Genomic DNA, 16,574 nt, shown 5'->3' on the forward strand with positions numbered 1-16,574 from the left:
ACAAAAGATTTTCCTAAAATCAAAGTTTATTGTGACTTAAGTTATTTAGATACTCCATGCTACAAAAAGAGTACACACAAGATATTTCGGAGAAAAAAAAATTAACAACAGCAGCAGATTATGGATTTTAACAACTTAAAATTGTTTTGTTTGGTTTTTTTGATAGCAAAAAAAGAACAAAACAAGAAAACATATATTAAACCTATATTCTGGATTCAGAAAGAGAACCCATTTGAGGAGACTGAAACTAGCTTTTTAGATGCAGTTTAACATGAGGCCCCTGACCAGTTTTTTCCTTTTCTAGGAAATGTTAAAATTTTAGTTAAAGCTGAGTGTTTGACAAAATAATTTTTTTCTATTTACCAATATAGATTTTTTTTAATTACGTTTCAATTGTCAGAATTAAGAGTTCATAGTTTGTTTGGTTTTTTTTCAGCCAATATAACTTATCCAATCAGCTAAAGTAACAACAAAAAAGAAACATCTTCTCAAACCAATAACAATAAAAGTTTTCAGTTTTAACCAGGTCTTTCAAGATGGATCCTTTTGCATAAATCAATCAATGGTGGCAATTTTCAAAACCTTTTTATATCTATGCCCAGGGATTAATGTGATTTTGCTTTACAGGGTTAGATATTTAGAATAAATAATATCTTATAAACTAAAACACCAAAGTTTTGTACCAAGCTGATTAAGAAATTCCAAAATGTCATGAGTGGAGTGATCTGTTCAGCAGGTTATATATACAAGTCATTATCACTCAGATAATGAGAGCTTCCATCTTTTTATGCTAATTTTAATGCCTCATATCAAGATAACTCCTCCAGCTGTTGTTGTGTTGATAACAGTGTTATTTTTGTCATCAATAAAACAGATCCAAACTCATAATAACAAAATAATTTGATTATATTAAGGTATTAAGCTTATTTTGCTGCAATAACTATTTTAAATCTAAAGATAAGAAGATGCAAAGTGTGTTGGAAATTATTGTCTGGTTATTCAGAAATAAAAAGACATTGAGCTGTTTGGCTGCTAATGATTACATTTCTTAAGATGCATGTATTTTTTGTGACAACTCATCTAAACACACAAACTTAAACTTGTTTTTTTTAATAATATCCTTATCTGAAGATACAAAAATTGTGAGCTTATATTTTTACTGTTTTAATTACCGAGGTGTTTTTTTGTTTTTGCTTTTTTTTTTATACTATATTTTTGATGAGATTTTTATATATTGCAAAATACAACACCAACACAAAAAGGAGAGGATATAATAATAATAAAAAAGTTATAATAAAAAAATAAAATCACAGCAAGCACAGTAAAAAGCATTCTGAACAGAGAGGTCACCAAGAGAGGGGGACGGGAATACAGCAAAAAAAATTTAATTATTGACAGATTTTAGGTGTATAGGTTACAGTGTATGTAGAGAGCCATGCAAAGTCGAACAAGTTAGAGTTCCTTTGCAGAATGACCCAGTCCTGCCAAACCGTACAGCACCAGACCTCGATTACCACCCCAAATAATGGATCAATGATACTCAGCTTACTTTAGAATTCCTATATATTAGCCATTTCAACCAATATTTTTGGAATTTGTTTTCCTGGAGTCTTAAGGAGAAAGTAAGCATTTCCATTTCACGTATTTCTTCTACTGTGGCTGACCAGTCACGCAATGTCAGTGGGCTCCCACTAAGCCACTTTCTTGTTATTGATTTCTTTCTTGCTATCAGCAGTATTTTCAGAAAGTACTCATCTTGAGTGTTGAGTTCAGGTGATAAATTACTTAGATGTATAACTTTAAAATTTTGCTCAATTTCAAAACCAAGAATTACTCTTATCTCTTTGGCTACCAGTAGGAATGGATTAGTGGGCAACCCCAGAAAATATGAAAGTGGTCAGCCATAACATTGTTACATCGTCTTCAACAATGCCCAGATTCAGCTCTGCCGGTCCTGGAAAATGTTCTTTTGGGGGTTTTAAAAAAACCTAACACCAAGCTGTTTTTAATATAATCTGATCTAGAAATAAGGTATTCAGTTTAGCTGTATGATATTGTTAGTCCTCATTCATTTTCCACTAAAAATTTAGAGCTTACTTTCCCACAATTCTTTCAATCTCAAGACTCAAGATCTTAATCTCGGTTTCTTTTCATTTCACCAAGATTAGAGGATAATTGGTATTTAGAGTAACACCTTAATTTGCAACCATTTTAGTTGTGTTTCATCATTTAATTTTGAACTTTTCTTTTGTTTTGTTTTTTTCTAGGATAGTAGAAAGATAATCTAATCTTTATAAGATCTTGAACTTGCTTGCATTCTTTTCACATAACCCTTGCCTAGAGAAGACATGCTTGCATAGAAATGTGGAATCACCAGGGAATAATCTCATCATTTTACAAACAAAGTCAGTTAAAACAATATGAAACGATAAACTTCTACTGATTTAAAAGCTTATATGTCTGATGAAAAAGTTGGGAAAAATTATTCAAAAAATGTATTTCACTTAAAAACTATTTCCAGAATATTGCAACCCAAAGAAAAAAAACTAATCAAAATGGATATTAAAAACATGTTGTCCCGTAAATGTTAATCTGTGCTGATTTCTGTAGTTATTCAGCCTCTGTATTTGAAAGATTATTTTAATTTATTGCTTCTGTGTTCAGCACTTTGGCCTACAGCAGATTTTCTTGAAGGTTCTTGATAAACCCACAGCATTTGATGTGAAAATCAGATGCCCCCTACTGGTTATAGGATACAATGCAGGTTTGGTCAACAATGTAGAATGGTTCTGTAACAATCTAAACCAAAGAAAAATGCTGAATTCTTACAGCAGTAATAATCAGTATGGAGTGAAAATATAAATTTGTAAAATTTTTTAGTTGCCTACTTATTAAACAAAGTTTTGATTTTAGGATCTAGTATATGTCATATATGAAACATATTTAACTATAAGAAGTCCAAATTACTGCGAAAATAAAGTGTCAATGCTGTATGCTAAACGTTAATCTGTAAGGTTGAAAAAAAAAAAAGACAGAAACAAAGATAAATTTAAGCAAAACTGGATGAAATGCTGCGAAATAATAGAAAACAGAACTGCTTAATTTCTTTCCTGAAAAGTAGCAGAAGCAAGCTGAAATCACATACAAAAACATGGCTGAAATGCAATGAATTAGAAAGAAACAGAAAAAGCTTAATGCATTTCCTGAAAGATGGAGCATTATAGCCAAAGTTAACAATATAAAACCCACTGATATCTAATAAATGAGCAAAAACAGCAGGAAAAAAATAGTATGCAGAAATTGGAATCATATTTGGTTAAAGAAAACATCTAGTGGCTTAAAGATAGGGACTGAAATATTGAAAAATATGGTATTGATTAAGGAGCTAAGTATGAAATTGTTTGTTGAAATGTCATGAATTTCCCTAACTGTTGGAATTAAATGCAAAAGTCTCAGTTGATCAAAATATAGAAAAAAGTTTAAGCTAAAAAACTTGAAACACCAAAGCCAAAATTCCTACATATAAGGCAGGTCATGAGAAGCAGAGGAAGGGCAGAGAGAGGGAGGCTTAGCGTCAATGCCACTTCACAAGCTGAAGTTATCCTAAAACTACAATTTTTTTTAAAATAACCATTGAAATATTGAAAATCAAAGAGACTTAAGAAATACAAGGAATTAAAAAGCATACAGAAGGAGAAAATATGGATGCGAATTTGATTAAATAATGAACGAAGTGTGGATATGCAAGAAAATTTGAAAAAAAAAAAAAAAAAGCAGGAAAGATCTGTTGTAAAAAAGCTGAAGACACAACACTTAGAAGAAAAACTGCATTAGAAATTTAAAGTGTTGACAAGTTAAAGAAGCTTAAAACAGCCAAGTAAATAACGCATCTCCATAAATGAAAAAAAAAAAAAAGTATTAGAAATCACAAAGTGGATTTGACGGATTCTAATCCTAGTGTAGAATAATACAGTCTAGGTTTGAGGAGTCTAGATGATGCAGCTTTCATGCTGGATCAGTCAGAACAGGAATTTAATGACATTTAAAAAGTCGTACAAAGGATCAGCAATTCAACACAAAGGTTTAAAAGTTCTTCTATTATAAAAAAAAAAAACCCAATACAGTCGAGGTTTGAAGAATCAAGATTTTTGAGTTTTTGACCCGGGCCGAGTTAAATGTTGACCAGATTGCAATAAAATCTGTAATAGATGTTTATTGATCTGTAAAAAAAATAAATAATGGGTTCACAACTCAAACACAGTTGAAATGTTCTTCGATTAGTACCGAGCAATATTCTAAATTTCAGGTTTGAAGAGTCTAAGTATTGAAGATTTTGAGCTAAACCAAATTGAGTGTGATCAAATTACAAAATATCCATAGGATAGTTTTTTTATTGACCTTTAGAAGTGTTTATAAACGGTTCACACATAAAATCTAACAAATATAAAGGTATATCGATGTAATTCTTACATTGTTTAATTCAGAAGGGATAGGGGGAGGATATTTAAGGGCAGTTTTTTTGTGTAAAATCTTTTTAAAAAGACACCACCCTGTGAAATAATTGCAAAATGTGGAAAAATCGGCAAAACTTTGTGTTGAACTATGATTAATAAATCAAAAATTCTAATAGATACAGAAATGATAAGAATAATCAGCAGACTTTGATGAATAATTATACCAACTTTCATATTTCTTTTAAATCTTATGTGGCAATAGTGACCGTATAAACAAGGGTTTCGTATTGAAAGATTTCAATTTGAAACTTTTTTGGTGATGCCCTAGCAGCTGGGCCATATTATGATATTTAATATTTAAAAAATATTCAATGCGAGTGCAAGAAAGGTCTGAAGACGTTGTGTGCCAAATCTCATGTTTGTACATGAAATTGGTTTTGGAGAGCCGGCGATTCAAATAAGTGTGTTGTTTAGGATTTTAAAGCCCCAAGTGTTTACTAAAATGAGATGCAGCTGCTGCAACATAATGTTTCCCATTACTGTCGCTGTTCTATTGCATAGGGGATCTTATACTGAACAAATGCTCATAACTGGCATAAAAAGGCATATCAATGTCATTCTTGCAGCAGAGGATAAAGAGTAACAAGATCTCAGTAGATCTCAAACCCTGCTTTACCGTAGTGATGGGTTCAGCAACACTGATGCATCAGTGAATGCACCGTGCCATAGAGCAAAACACTATTGGTGTGACCAATACAGGAGATGTTTCTAACACTTAATTGTCTTTCAAAAGGTATCTGTCAAGAGTATGATTCTGCTAAAAAAAAAAAAAAAAATTTGCAGTTTATCATTAAAATTATTAAAAGGAGTAAGAAAGTTTCAGCTGTTAGATTTTTATTTAAATTTTCTCGTTGTGTTATACTTTTCCTCTCAGTTATAACACAACTGACCTGAAATAATTAATTAGTTAATTTCAAATTCACTCTTAGTTTATTTAATTTTTTTAACTGTACTTCTTGCTATTAAACTGATTAAAAAACCTAGTCCACAAACATCCTCATTCACATTTTCCACTAAATGTTCTCATATGTTTACATTATTTATTGGCTGCATCTAAAACTATCATAGATATTTCCAATTTAAACATAGACATTAAATATTACAATATAACCTACAACAACTTCAAACCTACATACTAACCTCAAATCAATTAAGTCTGTAAAATAAGCAGCCTGTATTGTCTTTAAAGGTCCAACAGATGCCAGTAGTCTGTAAGACAGTATAAATGCAGTATCAATAGTTGATACTGTGTTGAAACGCATCAAGATGCTTGATTAACCCATCACTAATTTACAGAATTCACACAATTAATATTCAGATCCTCTCCAGCAATGCAATATTTACCTGACCATTTGCGAAGAAGAAGGCGAAGAAAAAACTACTGACACTGGGCAAGGTCAGTGACTTTTGAGAATTCACACTGTTTTTAAAATTGGATATATTTAAAAGAGCAAAAAGTTTTATGAACAAATTGTTTAAACAGCACTAAGTTGCTACCACTAGGTGGCAGTAACGGGCCAAATTAATCACAGCAACATCAACAGGAGACATCCTGAGCAGCCAAGCGTCATTATCTATGATATCTATATGATAAAATTTAAATGTCAAAAACAGATTTTAGATGCACCGCTTTGTCTTTTCAACTAATTTCTAAAAACTCTTTGGGATTATATTAGGTCACATAAAGAAACACGATTTAATATTGCATTATTTTTGTATTTGTACAACTGACCCTGACAATCTTTTGCTTGAATGTCAGGCTCAAGACCTCACGTGTTAACAGATATATTATTCTGTGGGCAAGTGTCCTTGGTGGCTTTGCACCTGCACTAGTTTTAAATAAAATCATAAATGCAAAATTTAGACATTATCACTGCATGGTAACAATTCATTTAGACGTGTCACCAGTCTGCACAAAATAATTGTTTTGATATAAAGTGGATTAATCTTTTCTCCAATTTTTGTATCTTGGGATATTTCTTGAACACACTAGTCTTGAAAATTGCCTTAAGATGAACATTTCTAAACGGAGCTACATAAATGCAGAAAATTGACTACAGGTAACTTGGATGAAAAATGATAATTCTATATATGAAAGTTATAAAGAATCTTGATTTCACTTCATATTCTGAAATCTCACAACTCAATGACTTTTGGCCCTTTAATGGTATTAGGCTGCCATTAACATGCTTTTCCTTTTAGATTAGATTCCTTAAATATATATTTTTCTATGATACTAATATTGCAGCTTTAAGTATTGGCTGATACAAATATAGACCTGATACAGCATCAGCACAAATCCTACATACCTTTATTACACATTTCATAGTAGAAAATGCGTGATCAAGCTTTTTAGTCAGAAAAATAATCAACAGGTATGAGAAAGACTAACCTATTTGCTATTACCATAACCAATGGGTTATGTAAACTCTAGGAGTGTTTCCATCAGCTATTGGAGGCTGATATAGATTTCAAAATGCATTTTCTTTGGCCAATATCGGCATATTTCTGATGTCATCAGGACATCCCTATCTTTAACCCTAAGGTTCTCTACACTAAAATCTAATCTTTAAAACACCATATTTTTGTTGTCATTTTGCAAAAGACCCCTGATCTCACATTGTCGTCTGCAAAACCGTTATTTTTACTTCTATGGCATAAACACAATTTAAGACTTTATCAAGCTTAGAAAGACCGGCTCCCTGATAACCTATGAACAAAACCCATCCATCCCTGGAAGGTTTAAATTTCTTTTGTCTATAAAACACTAGCTGATGCTTGCATACTGAAAGTGACATAGCATGAGGATTCGGAGGTTGGGACACATCTTAGTGTTTAATACATCTAAAATTAAATGTTAACAGATTCACAATCTTTTGACAGCTTAGGAACCAAAAAACAGATTAGTTAAAACTACTAACTACAAATATGCCTTCATGTTATCCTTCAGATGGTGATTATGTTTTACTATAATCTGATTACCGACAACATCACAAGGTCTATACAAAGAGTTCAATAATAAATTCACAGCACTTTTAATCAGAAAGAAAAAGGAGAATTTGTTTCTCCTTACTTTAAAGAGCACATTTGCTTCTTAGAAACATCAGTGTCCAGAACTCTGTTCAACAGATCCATTTGGAAGGTCATTACCCAGTGACCGTTTGAAGGGAGATTTATAATCACAATAATAAATAAATAGCGACACTGGTAACCGATGGAGAAGAAACAACCAAATGATCCAACCTTCGTCTTCATCAAGAGTTTTTTTTCTGTTAGGAATGCTTGTTTTAAATCGACATTCTTTATACATTATTTGGCCATTAACACCATTATGTCCAAGTTGTTTTTAAGACACTTTTTATAGTCAAACAACCGTTGCAGTTCCATCAGCCGTTATACTGCTGCTGATATCGACGGTTCAGCTCGCGGAGCTCTTTCTCTCGCACCCTGCGAGCTTTGTTGGACTTGGTGGAGCGGCTGGAGCGCGTGGACTGGGCCGACTTGGTGCTCTGGCACCGTGAGGAGGCGCGCTTCAAGAGGTTCTGAGATATGCAGCGCTGCAGGTTCTTCATAGAGGAGGATGCTGCCATGCTGATGATCCAGGGGTGCTTGAGGGCCTGGCCGGCCGTCAGCCTCTCGCTGGGATCCACAGTCAGAATCCGCTCTACAAAGTCTTTGGCCAGGTTAGACACGCTGGGCCAGGGCTGCGAAAGGATGAGACAGGAAATGAAAGAAAAAAAAATTATAAAATATTATTTCAGTGACAGATGTTAATATTAAACCATGTGAAACTAACAAAAACTTCTCCACTTGACAAGTTCTGTAAAAAGCATGTTGAGAGATGAAAATTATGTGATTGTTTTAATAATAGATTGATCTATTAATTGTTTTAGCCCTAATTTTAATCATTAGGCAATAGTGATCAGTTAAAAAAAAATACGAGACTGCTCCATTTATGAGCAATAGTATAAATGAATGCAGTTTAATATACAGCAACTAACATAACAATGGTATATTAATGCTTTTAATGATGCCATAAATCTCTCCATTAGCTTGTGGGGAATATCTGTACTCAACCATCTATATTGGTGGTGAAGAGTCTGTATCTGGTATTATTTTTTCCGGATAAATGTAACGATTTTGACCTCTTGTGATAAGAAAACAAATCTTCCTCCAACTCGACTGCAGATCTGTTATCTGAACAGCAGATGGCGGCAGAACCCCAGAGCTCAGGATCTGCGTCAGTAAACCCTGAAGTCAAGACATTTTTGTGAGAGTCTGTGTTTAACTTTGATTGGATCCCCTCACATTGTCAGTTAGATTTTGATTCTTTACATGTCTCTGTGTGTTTGAGTTTCATTTTTCTCAAAACATTTAATCTGACAGTAACGATTGTTCTGTTGTAGTGAGATATAAACTCTATTCGGCACCAGTGACTGGTAGTGAGTCAAATCCAACCCCCTGCTTAGGCAGGAATCACATACCACAACATTCACACAGAGTTTGTTCACCTAGCCCTGTTTGGCCACCAGCTGTGTTTTCAGTCTCTCTCTCTGTACATGCAGCAGATAAATCACCAGGCCTGGCCAAACATATGCGACACGTATAAAACACATATATTTCTACCCTCCCACAGCTATGTCTCGTCTATGACTAGTTCCTGGACTGCAGCTGTAAATGCGAACATTATTTATCCCAGCTGTCGGGAGCCCAATCCCAAAGGGGAACACATTAAAGTCTTTTATATTGAAACTCCTACGCTCTGGCCCATATTTCTTAGAAATGTTCGAGTTGAGATTTTCTTTTCAGGACTGATAAATTCTTCATTTAAAGGGGAAAATATGTAGGATGTTGTAACTTACTCCGAGCAAAGCAAACACTATTAGCTTAGCCTAAAGCCAGAGTTGGTCAACTTTATGTTAGGTTTTTTTCCCCTCTTCTTTTATGCTCTGTCTTTCAAAATAAAAGACTAGAGATTAACAAAATCAGGCTTTTCTCGGCCGGTACAGATTTCCTGTTTTCTTCTGTGGCCTAACTTTCCAAACCTTTCTAAGCACATTAGCACCATCAGGATATATCGAGGTGATGCAGCTTCTTGCTCAGAAAAAAAAAACACACACAAAAACAAAGAAAATACAAGATTATGCTTGTTAACACATCAAAACCCTTCTCTCTTTATTTAACTCAATAAAGGCGCATCAGCTACAGTGTCGCAGGTTTCATATCTAAAGAAAGCTTTGGACCAACTACTTTTAACAAAGAAGGAAAATAAATAAATAAATAACACTGCAAGACAAACCTTTACAATTTCTGTAACCACCTGATTTGTGCATATCTAGTTTGGCCTTAAAACGGGATTATGGCAGTTAAAAACACAGCTCTCAGAGACATTATAAGAAAGGGGATTATGGTGAGTTCAGGTCTGAAATATAAGCAGTTATCTTTTAAATTTTTTTGCAAACCCCTGCAAAGCTAACAAATATTAGCCTGTCTAGATCTGGAGGTGTATTAAGGTCTCAAATTAGAATGTTTTTGAAATACTACTATCATTTCGTAAAAAATTAATCTTTAGAATTGCCAGATTTCTGGTTAAAAAATTTTTTCACTCAGTTTGGAGCATTTTATTACAAAAAAAGGGCTACACAGCTACTTTCTTAGTAAAAATGCCCGTCCAAATACCCCCCAAAAATTGGATTGACTCACACTTTCCCAGTCCAAAGCCATGAAAACATATCCTCCAAGAAGGGGCTTCAGGGATAAATATGTCAGGTTGGGACTCACTTAAACAATCAGGAACAACAAGTTAATCCCCAGAAAATTAAAATGACTCAACAGCTTCTCATTACATATTGCAAAACCGACAGTTGTTTGTACAGAACTGTCTACACGAGGGGCAAAGATTAACGGAGGGGCTTTCTGAGAAAGTTCAACAGAAGTATTATTATACTTTATAGAAGAGAACAGACTCATTGGCACTTTTTCAAGCTGTAGAGGATTATAAAGAATAAACAAAACAGAGGGAAAGGCTTCATCCAACTTTTTTTTTTAATTGGTCTTGATCAATAGCTCTTCAGGGACTCCAAATGTCTGCCAGTTTTCTTTTAGGGGGCGGGGGCGTCTCTGGCTGCTTTTTGACTTGTTCGATTCCAGCGCATGATCATTTTCAGGATGGTTTTTCAGAGGGACTTTGTTCTGACTTCAGAGTAATTCAGGGAGAAAAGCCTCCTTGACTCAAGGAAGTACAGTTTTAATGTGGAAGGAAATTGAGGCAGCATCTAAAAGAAAAAAAAAAAAAAACTGACAAAATAAGACTAAATATTCACAAATAGAAGCGCTTTGCTTTGGACTTAAATGTAACAAACCCCAATAAAAAGCAATGAAGCTTACCTAATGGCTGTAAAAGAAAGTGGTTTGTAACAAGCACCAAGGGAAATGATGGGCCATCAAATCTATTTTGTACAGTTCCCATGAGTAATCTTTCCTTTGCTACAGAGCAAATACTACACATTGATACAGTTAACAGTGCTTTGTTGAAATAATAATCAGAAGAGTAACAAGTTCAAATCAGGCCAGAATTGTAAGATCATGAGAAACATAAACAGGGTTACAAAAATGAAAATGTATAACCAGGAGTGGATGTTTTTAATTTGTGAAAATAGATGTTGGGATGAATGTTAAAAGATGTCTGCCGGCTTACCCCCAATTTGTAGATAAATACTTTTAATTTTGCACTGTGCTGATGCTTTCTGAGAGCACCTTAATAGAAACCTCTTCATTCTATTGAGGGATAAACACTAAGTGTGGGATTGGAGAGTAGAGTGGATAAGTTGTATAGTGAGCCTGTGTGGGAACTTTGTCAAGCTGCACTTCTTGTGTCAATCTGTTGATGATCCCTCCTGCAGAGTGCAGCATGCATTCCAAATATGGGGGAAGAAGAAGAAGGTTACAGATGTGGATTCTTACCTCTCCAGAGAAGCTGTACTTCCCCTTTAAGATCTGCCGGTAAAGCCTCATGCGGTTATCGTCCTCAAAAGGCATGGTTCCGCTCAGCAGGATGTACGAGATCACCCCCAGCGCCCACATATCCACAGCGTTCGTGTAGGGCTTCCTCACCAGGATCTCTGGGGCAATGTATTCTGGCGTACCGCATGTGGTCTTCATCAGACACTCGTCTCCTTTCTTCCTACTGCTAGCCAAACCAAAGTCAGTGATGATGATCTTGGAATCGGCTCCGGGGTGGTAGTACAGCAGATTCTCCGGCTTCAGGTCCCGGTGAGTGATCCCCAAAGCGTGGAGATACTTCACACCATCCAGCACCATTTGCAGGACCCGTGTGGCATCTCGTTCTGTAAAGGAGCCGCGAGCGATGATGCGGTCAAACAGTTCCCCTCCTGTGGCCAGCTCCATTACCATGTAGACGCGCTCTGCTGTCTCAAACACCTCCATCAGCTGGATTATGTTGGTGTGACGAACACGGCGCAGGACACACAGCTCTGACTCGCACACCTCCCTCCCCTCCCGGTAACGTGTTTCGATCATCTTGATGGCGTACGGCTGCCTTGAGCTCTTGTGCTCCACGCGAACAACTCTGCTAAAACTCCCGCGACCTATGAGGGCTTTTATCTCGTACTTCGCCGTGACTCGGGGGTCAAACTTAGCTCGATACTTTGCCACCTTCTTTCTCTGAGGGTCCGACAGTTTGGAGGGGTCCTTAGGGGTCTGAGCCAAAGCTGAAGTGGGAGACGCAGCTTGAGCTTGGCCTTGATACGTGCATGTAAGGTCGGGCTTTTCAGCTGACATGGCACCTGCCTCACCAGTCTTGCTTCCAGTGCCATCCCCTCGAATGAAGTGCTTGTAGATATCTGTCTGAGGAGGCTGTGGATCAACCTGAAGAATAAAGAACACAAAATCAAAACAACATTAACGATTTCTCTGGTGGCCTCCTGGGCACACACGCCATAAAATTAATGAAGGATTATTGGCTTTTGATGCTCGATATGCGCGTGTTAGGTTGTTGAAAATTTTCTACCACACAAAACTGACCAGCACACTTTATGTGGCCGCCTTATAGACAAGAACGCATTTGGCCACCTCAGAGCTGGGCAGGAGGTTGGAGCTTAGTATAATGAACCGAACGCCATTGAGAGAACCTTCCCATAGCCTCCTGCAGCATCGTTAGAGTGGTGACTTCAATCTGCTCCTCTCTTTAATCATTAATACAAATTATCGTTATACTTATTGGAAACTCATCAGTACTGTGACATTAGCCCCATTTTATTCTTTTACTGTTTATTCCGTCTTCTCTATGTCACATAGTTCTATAGAGGACTGTAGCTTTGGTTGTTTTTAATGCCTTTTCTCTTAGTTCAGCTGCTTTGTGCAACAGAGTTTTACTACAAGATAAAGTTTTTCTGTTCCATTTGTTCTGTTCTGTCACAAGGCTAACTGTTAGCTGCTAACTGTACCAGAGTAAATCAGGTACTTATAATTTTGCACCTGTGTAGTTTTGCAGAGACCTCTTTCAGCCACAAAACTGATCCATCAGCATCTGGACGTTTTGTGTACTGTCGTCGATATGACGAATTAGCAGGCAACTGCTAAGGAGACGCTTTTATGCTCAGAACGTTTGATGTAAAATGATGCTTTAGATTCTAATCATATATGAAAATGTGTCTCTGAAGCAACAATAAATACAACAAAACATTACAAACAAATACATTAAGCATATCAGTAAGTTAACATTACATGGGTATTTCAATTTCCAATGAGTCTACTTGGCTTTGATCAACTGTAGGGTAAAAACTGAAAGGCTTTGATTACTCAAACCTGTACATTGACAAAAGATTTCCTAAAACACAATAGGATGAATGCGACTAGAGTAACAACACTTCATCAGAATAAACATGAATAATTAAAATCCAATAACACTAAGTTAGTAACCTAATAATCTAGATGTTGCATTTAGAATTGAGCAAAAAAAAAAAAATAGTGCAATTTAGCACTCATTAGCAGCTTAAGGGCTTAATTTACACTGACCTTTTTGACCAGGTCCAACTGAACATCCCCTGGAGGCTCAGGGAGAACCTTGCTGTTCCGGCACCCCATCACATCACCTTGGGCTGCTGCCCAGCCAGCCACACAGGCCACCAGGAGTCCTGCCTCATCACCGCGACAGATGAATCAAGGGACCGAGGACGTCCAACATCCAGGCTGAACCCACGCTAAGACGTTCAGGAATCAGGCAGATTACTCCCATCCAAGACCAGAGGCGCTGGCATCAGCAGCTACGTTTCATGAATAGACACCTGAATTTCAGCCAGAAAGTCATGAATACATGGTGCACTGTGAGTTTCTTTGTGGGGATGTTCTTATTTTTTTAAGTCTCAGCTCCCCTGTTGCTCAGTCTGCTGGCAGGGAGACCCCTTCAGGAACCTACCAGGCTCCTATTAAAGAGGACTGCATTAGAACAATCACTATGGACATCAACAGCACAGAAAGTCCAATTTAAAAGTAATTTGTTTGCCTTGGACAGACCACTTTTCTAAAATGTTATCCACAGTTCTCATTCCAAACTTTCAGGGGAAATCCAGTCATCAATTGTCCTCTGGTCCAATAGGAAAAGCTTCAAAATCAGCAACAGTCTAGCCACAAACAGCCAACCGTGGAGAATCTTTGGCGGTGGAGGAGTGAAGCTGCAAATTCAAAATGATTCCAAGTTTATCAAACAGTGACAGCAGAACCATCAACCAATATCATCAACAGAACATTAGTTTGGGGTAATTTTCCCCTGGCTGTCTCAAACAGAGGTGCAGTTTATGGCTGGGCGATATGGCTTAAAAATCTAATCTCTTATTTTTTCCAACCAAATCTGATTAATCTTTTCTTCTTGCTCCCTTAAGTTTCACATAAAATTGGCAAATGAAATAAATAATTTCAAAAACTAGCTTTAGTTTTCGTTCATCCCCTTTGGGACATTACCTTCGTTCAAAAGGAGGTGAAATCAAACTGTGAAACAAGTTGGTAAAAGACTCATGATATTCCAGAAAATTTATTCAAAACTCGATTAATGGATTTTATTGATTAATTACCCAGCCCTAGTTCAGCACAACTTAAAAACATGCAATAAATGCATGTCGTAGGACATTTAAGACAAAAAAATGTTTAAAGGGTATCAGTGCGCTAATTGTAAACAAGCAGAATTGGATGATTCTTTTTTTTTTTTTACTGGCAAATATGAACTTTTCCCCCTCAATTTGGTTTTAAAAAAATAAGTATTTTACCTCTGATGATAAATATATTACTTTACAGCAGAATTTTTGTTAATTTTATGTTTTAGGATCAAACTTTCATGTATGTTTTTAAAATGTGTTTTTGTCTCATGGGCTCAACCCCTCCCCCATAACTCCTCACTCTGCAATGGATTAACTCAAACCAGCCCTCCATCCTAAAGTTCCAACATTTTCAAGTCTTCCTAGTAATAATCTAAATAGATTTCTCAGGTAATCTGTCAATGCTGGTCTCAGAGAATACTCATATAGGTTGATCAAAGTCATTTTAAAACAGCATTGCATACTGACCCATGTGAACTAGCTACTTAAACAAGAGTTAAATTAAAATTTAAAACTCACCAGAAAACTTACTATTTGTTGAAGCATTTAAAATCTCTATTACGAATTTTCTTTAAATTCCATTTAGTTGTGTAAATCACTTAGAATAATCAATCCTATTAAGTCAAACAACTAATAAATATGTGATCTGTAAGCTGGAGGGCCATTTTTCATTAAATGGATGGTGTATAAACATACATCTTACTTTGGAGTTGCACTTTTTAAACCAAATTTAACGTTATAAATCCAGTGTTTATGTTTTCATAAATACTGATAGTTGTTTTTAATATATTTTCACATACTGGAGGTGTTACTTCATACAAAATCCTTCAAATTTATTTTGGCCAATAAATACTGGAGAAAAAAAAACTGAAAAGAAATTTTGACTCTGTTACATTTTTTATGCTCAAACTGCTACATAAATAATAATTAATTTAAGTTTATATTACATTTTTCTAACTTCAAATTCAATATTATTTTAGATAGTGGGCAAATAAATTGTTTTCTGACACATAAACATAATAAGAATCATCTTGGCAATGATCACCTACCACCATTGCATTTGTTAACTGCAGTTAGTTATAATAAAGGGTTCATTAAAATGAACAAAGGCGTACATTTAATCATATCGGATCAAAAACATCATTCTAAACAGATAAGAATAATTGTATGCATTAAAAAATGTTTTGGAATCGATAATTAAAAGTAGAAGAAACATGTTGGAAAATTGTTTCACAGCGTATCTGTTTTCTTTCTTCTTCTTTTAAACATAGGCCCGTTACATTAGTTTTTTTGTTTTTTGTTTTTACGCTGTCAAAACTAACCAGACTCTTCCATTTCGGCAGGATGTAGCAGAGTGTCAGAGTTCAAACGCCAACAACCAACAACGCCGTGATTAAAAATAAAAAAAGTAACTTTAAAAACTAACGGCTAAACTTACCGGATAAGTGTGTGACCATGCTAATTAGCCTGTTAGCAGCAGCTGCTGCCAAATCCAGCCTCCTCACCCCACTCTCACTCAGCTGGGCTCTCCATTTTCACCCCACACTTTCCCAACTTCAGCCCCCCGTTAAAAACACTCAAAATCCCGTCGCCGACTTCGATGGCAACTTGTCAACAGAGTATTTGTTGTAAGCAGGCTGATTAATACGTGTTTGAGAGTATTAATGAAGTTCCCAAACTTTTCTAGTCGTTTTTTGCTCCTGGAAGCTGTTTTTCAATCCAAGGAGGACCACCTTCTCAGGACAAGAAAACCGGAAAGAGAAGACAATGTCTTTCCGGTGAAGCCCCTTCAAAATAAAACACGTTCAAACTATCAGAAAGAATTTGTATCTTAATGGAGTTTATAAATTATATATATCCAAGTAGATGTTAGGCTCAAGTAGAAAAGAATTCTGTAATTTTCCACTTATAAACAATATAAACAAATCTAAAAAAAAAAAAAAAACAACAA

The 16,574-nt window shown here is 35.7% G+C and overlaps 1 protein-coding gene across 2 annotated transcripts; it reads right to left on the reverse strand.

Annotated features, from left to right (window-relative positions):
* Window positions 1–6,979: 6,979 nt before the first annotated feature.
* On the reverse strand, window positions 6,980–16,367 carry pskh1 (protein serine kinase H1). 2 transcript variants are annotated; one of them, XM_015371193.1, is made up of 5 exons: window positions 16,062–16,367; window positions 14,049–14,206; window positions 13,551–13,957; window positions 11,478–12,401; window positions 6,980–8,218 (listed from the first exon to the last, which is right to left on the reverse strand). In XM_015371193.1, the coding sequence occupies exons 3-5, from the start codon at window positions 13,617–13,619 to the stop codon at window positions 7,901–7,903; spliced, it is 1,311 nt and encodes a 436-aa protein (XP_015226679.1). In that variant the 5' UTR covers window positions 13,620–13,957; window positions 14,049–14,206; window positions 16,062–16,367; the 3' UTR covers window positions 6,980–7,900. The 2 variants fall into 2 exon arrangements, with proteins under 2 accessions (XP_015226679.1, XP_015226678.1); XM_015371192.1 differs by having other exon boundaries at window positions 13,551–14,206.
* Between the last annotated feature and the right edge of the window lie 207 nt (window positions 16,368–16,574).

The sequence above is a fragment of the Cyprinodon variegatus genome, unplaced genomic scaffold (genome assembly GCF_000732505.1).
Source record: "Cyprinodon variegatus isolate N-32 unplaced genomic scaffold, C_variegatus-1.0 Scaffold54, whole genome shotgun sequence".
In the NCBI taxonomy this organism is placed as follows: Eukaryota; Metazoa; Chordata; class Actinopteri; order Cyprinodontiformes; family Cyprinodontidae; genus Cyprinodon; species Cyprinodon variegatus.

Excerpts from the sequence above, each read along its gene's own strand:
- pskh1 (XM_015371193.1), bottom strand. The coding sequence starts at position 13,619 with ATGGGGTGCCGGAACAGCAAGGTTCTCCCTGAGCCTCCAGGGGATGTT. Across the intron at positions 12,402-13,550 it reads AGTTGGACCTGGTCAAAAAG|GTTGATCCACAGCCTCCTCA; the intron begins GTCAGTGTAAAT and ends TTTATTCTTCAG. Across the intron at positions 8,219-11,477 it reads AGTACAGCTTCTCTGGAGAG|CCCTGGCCCAGCGTGTCTAA; the intron begins GTAAGAATCCAC and ends ATCCTTTCGCAG.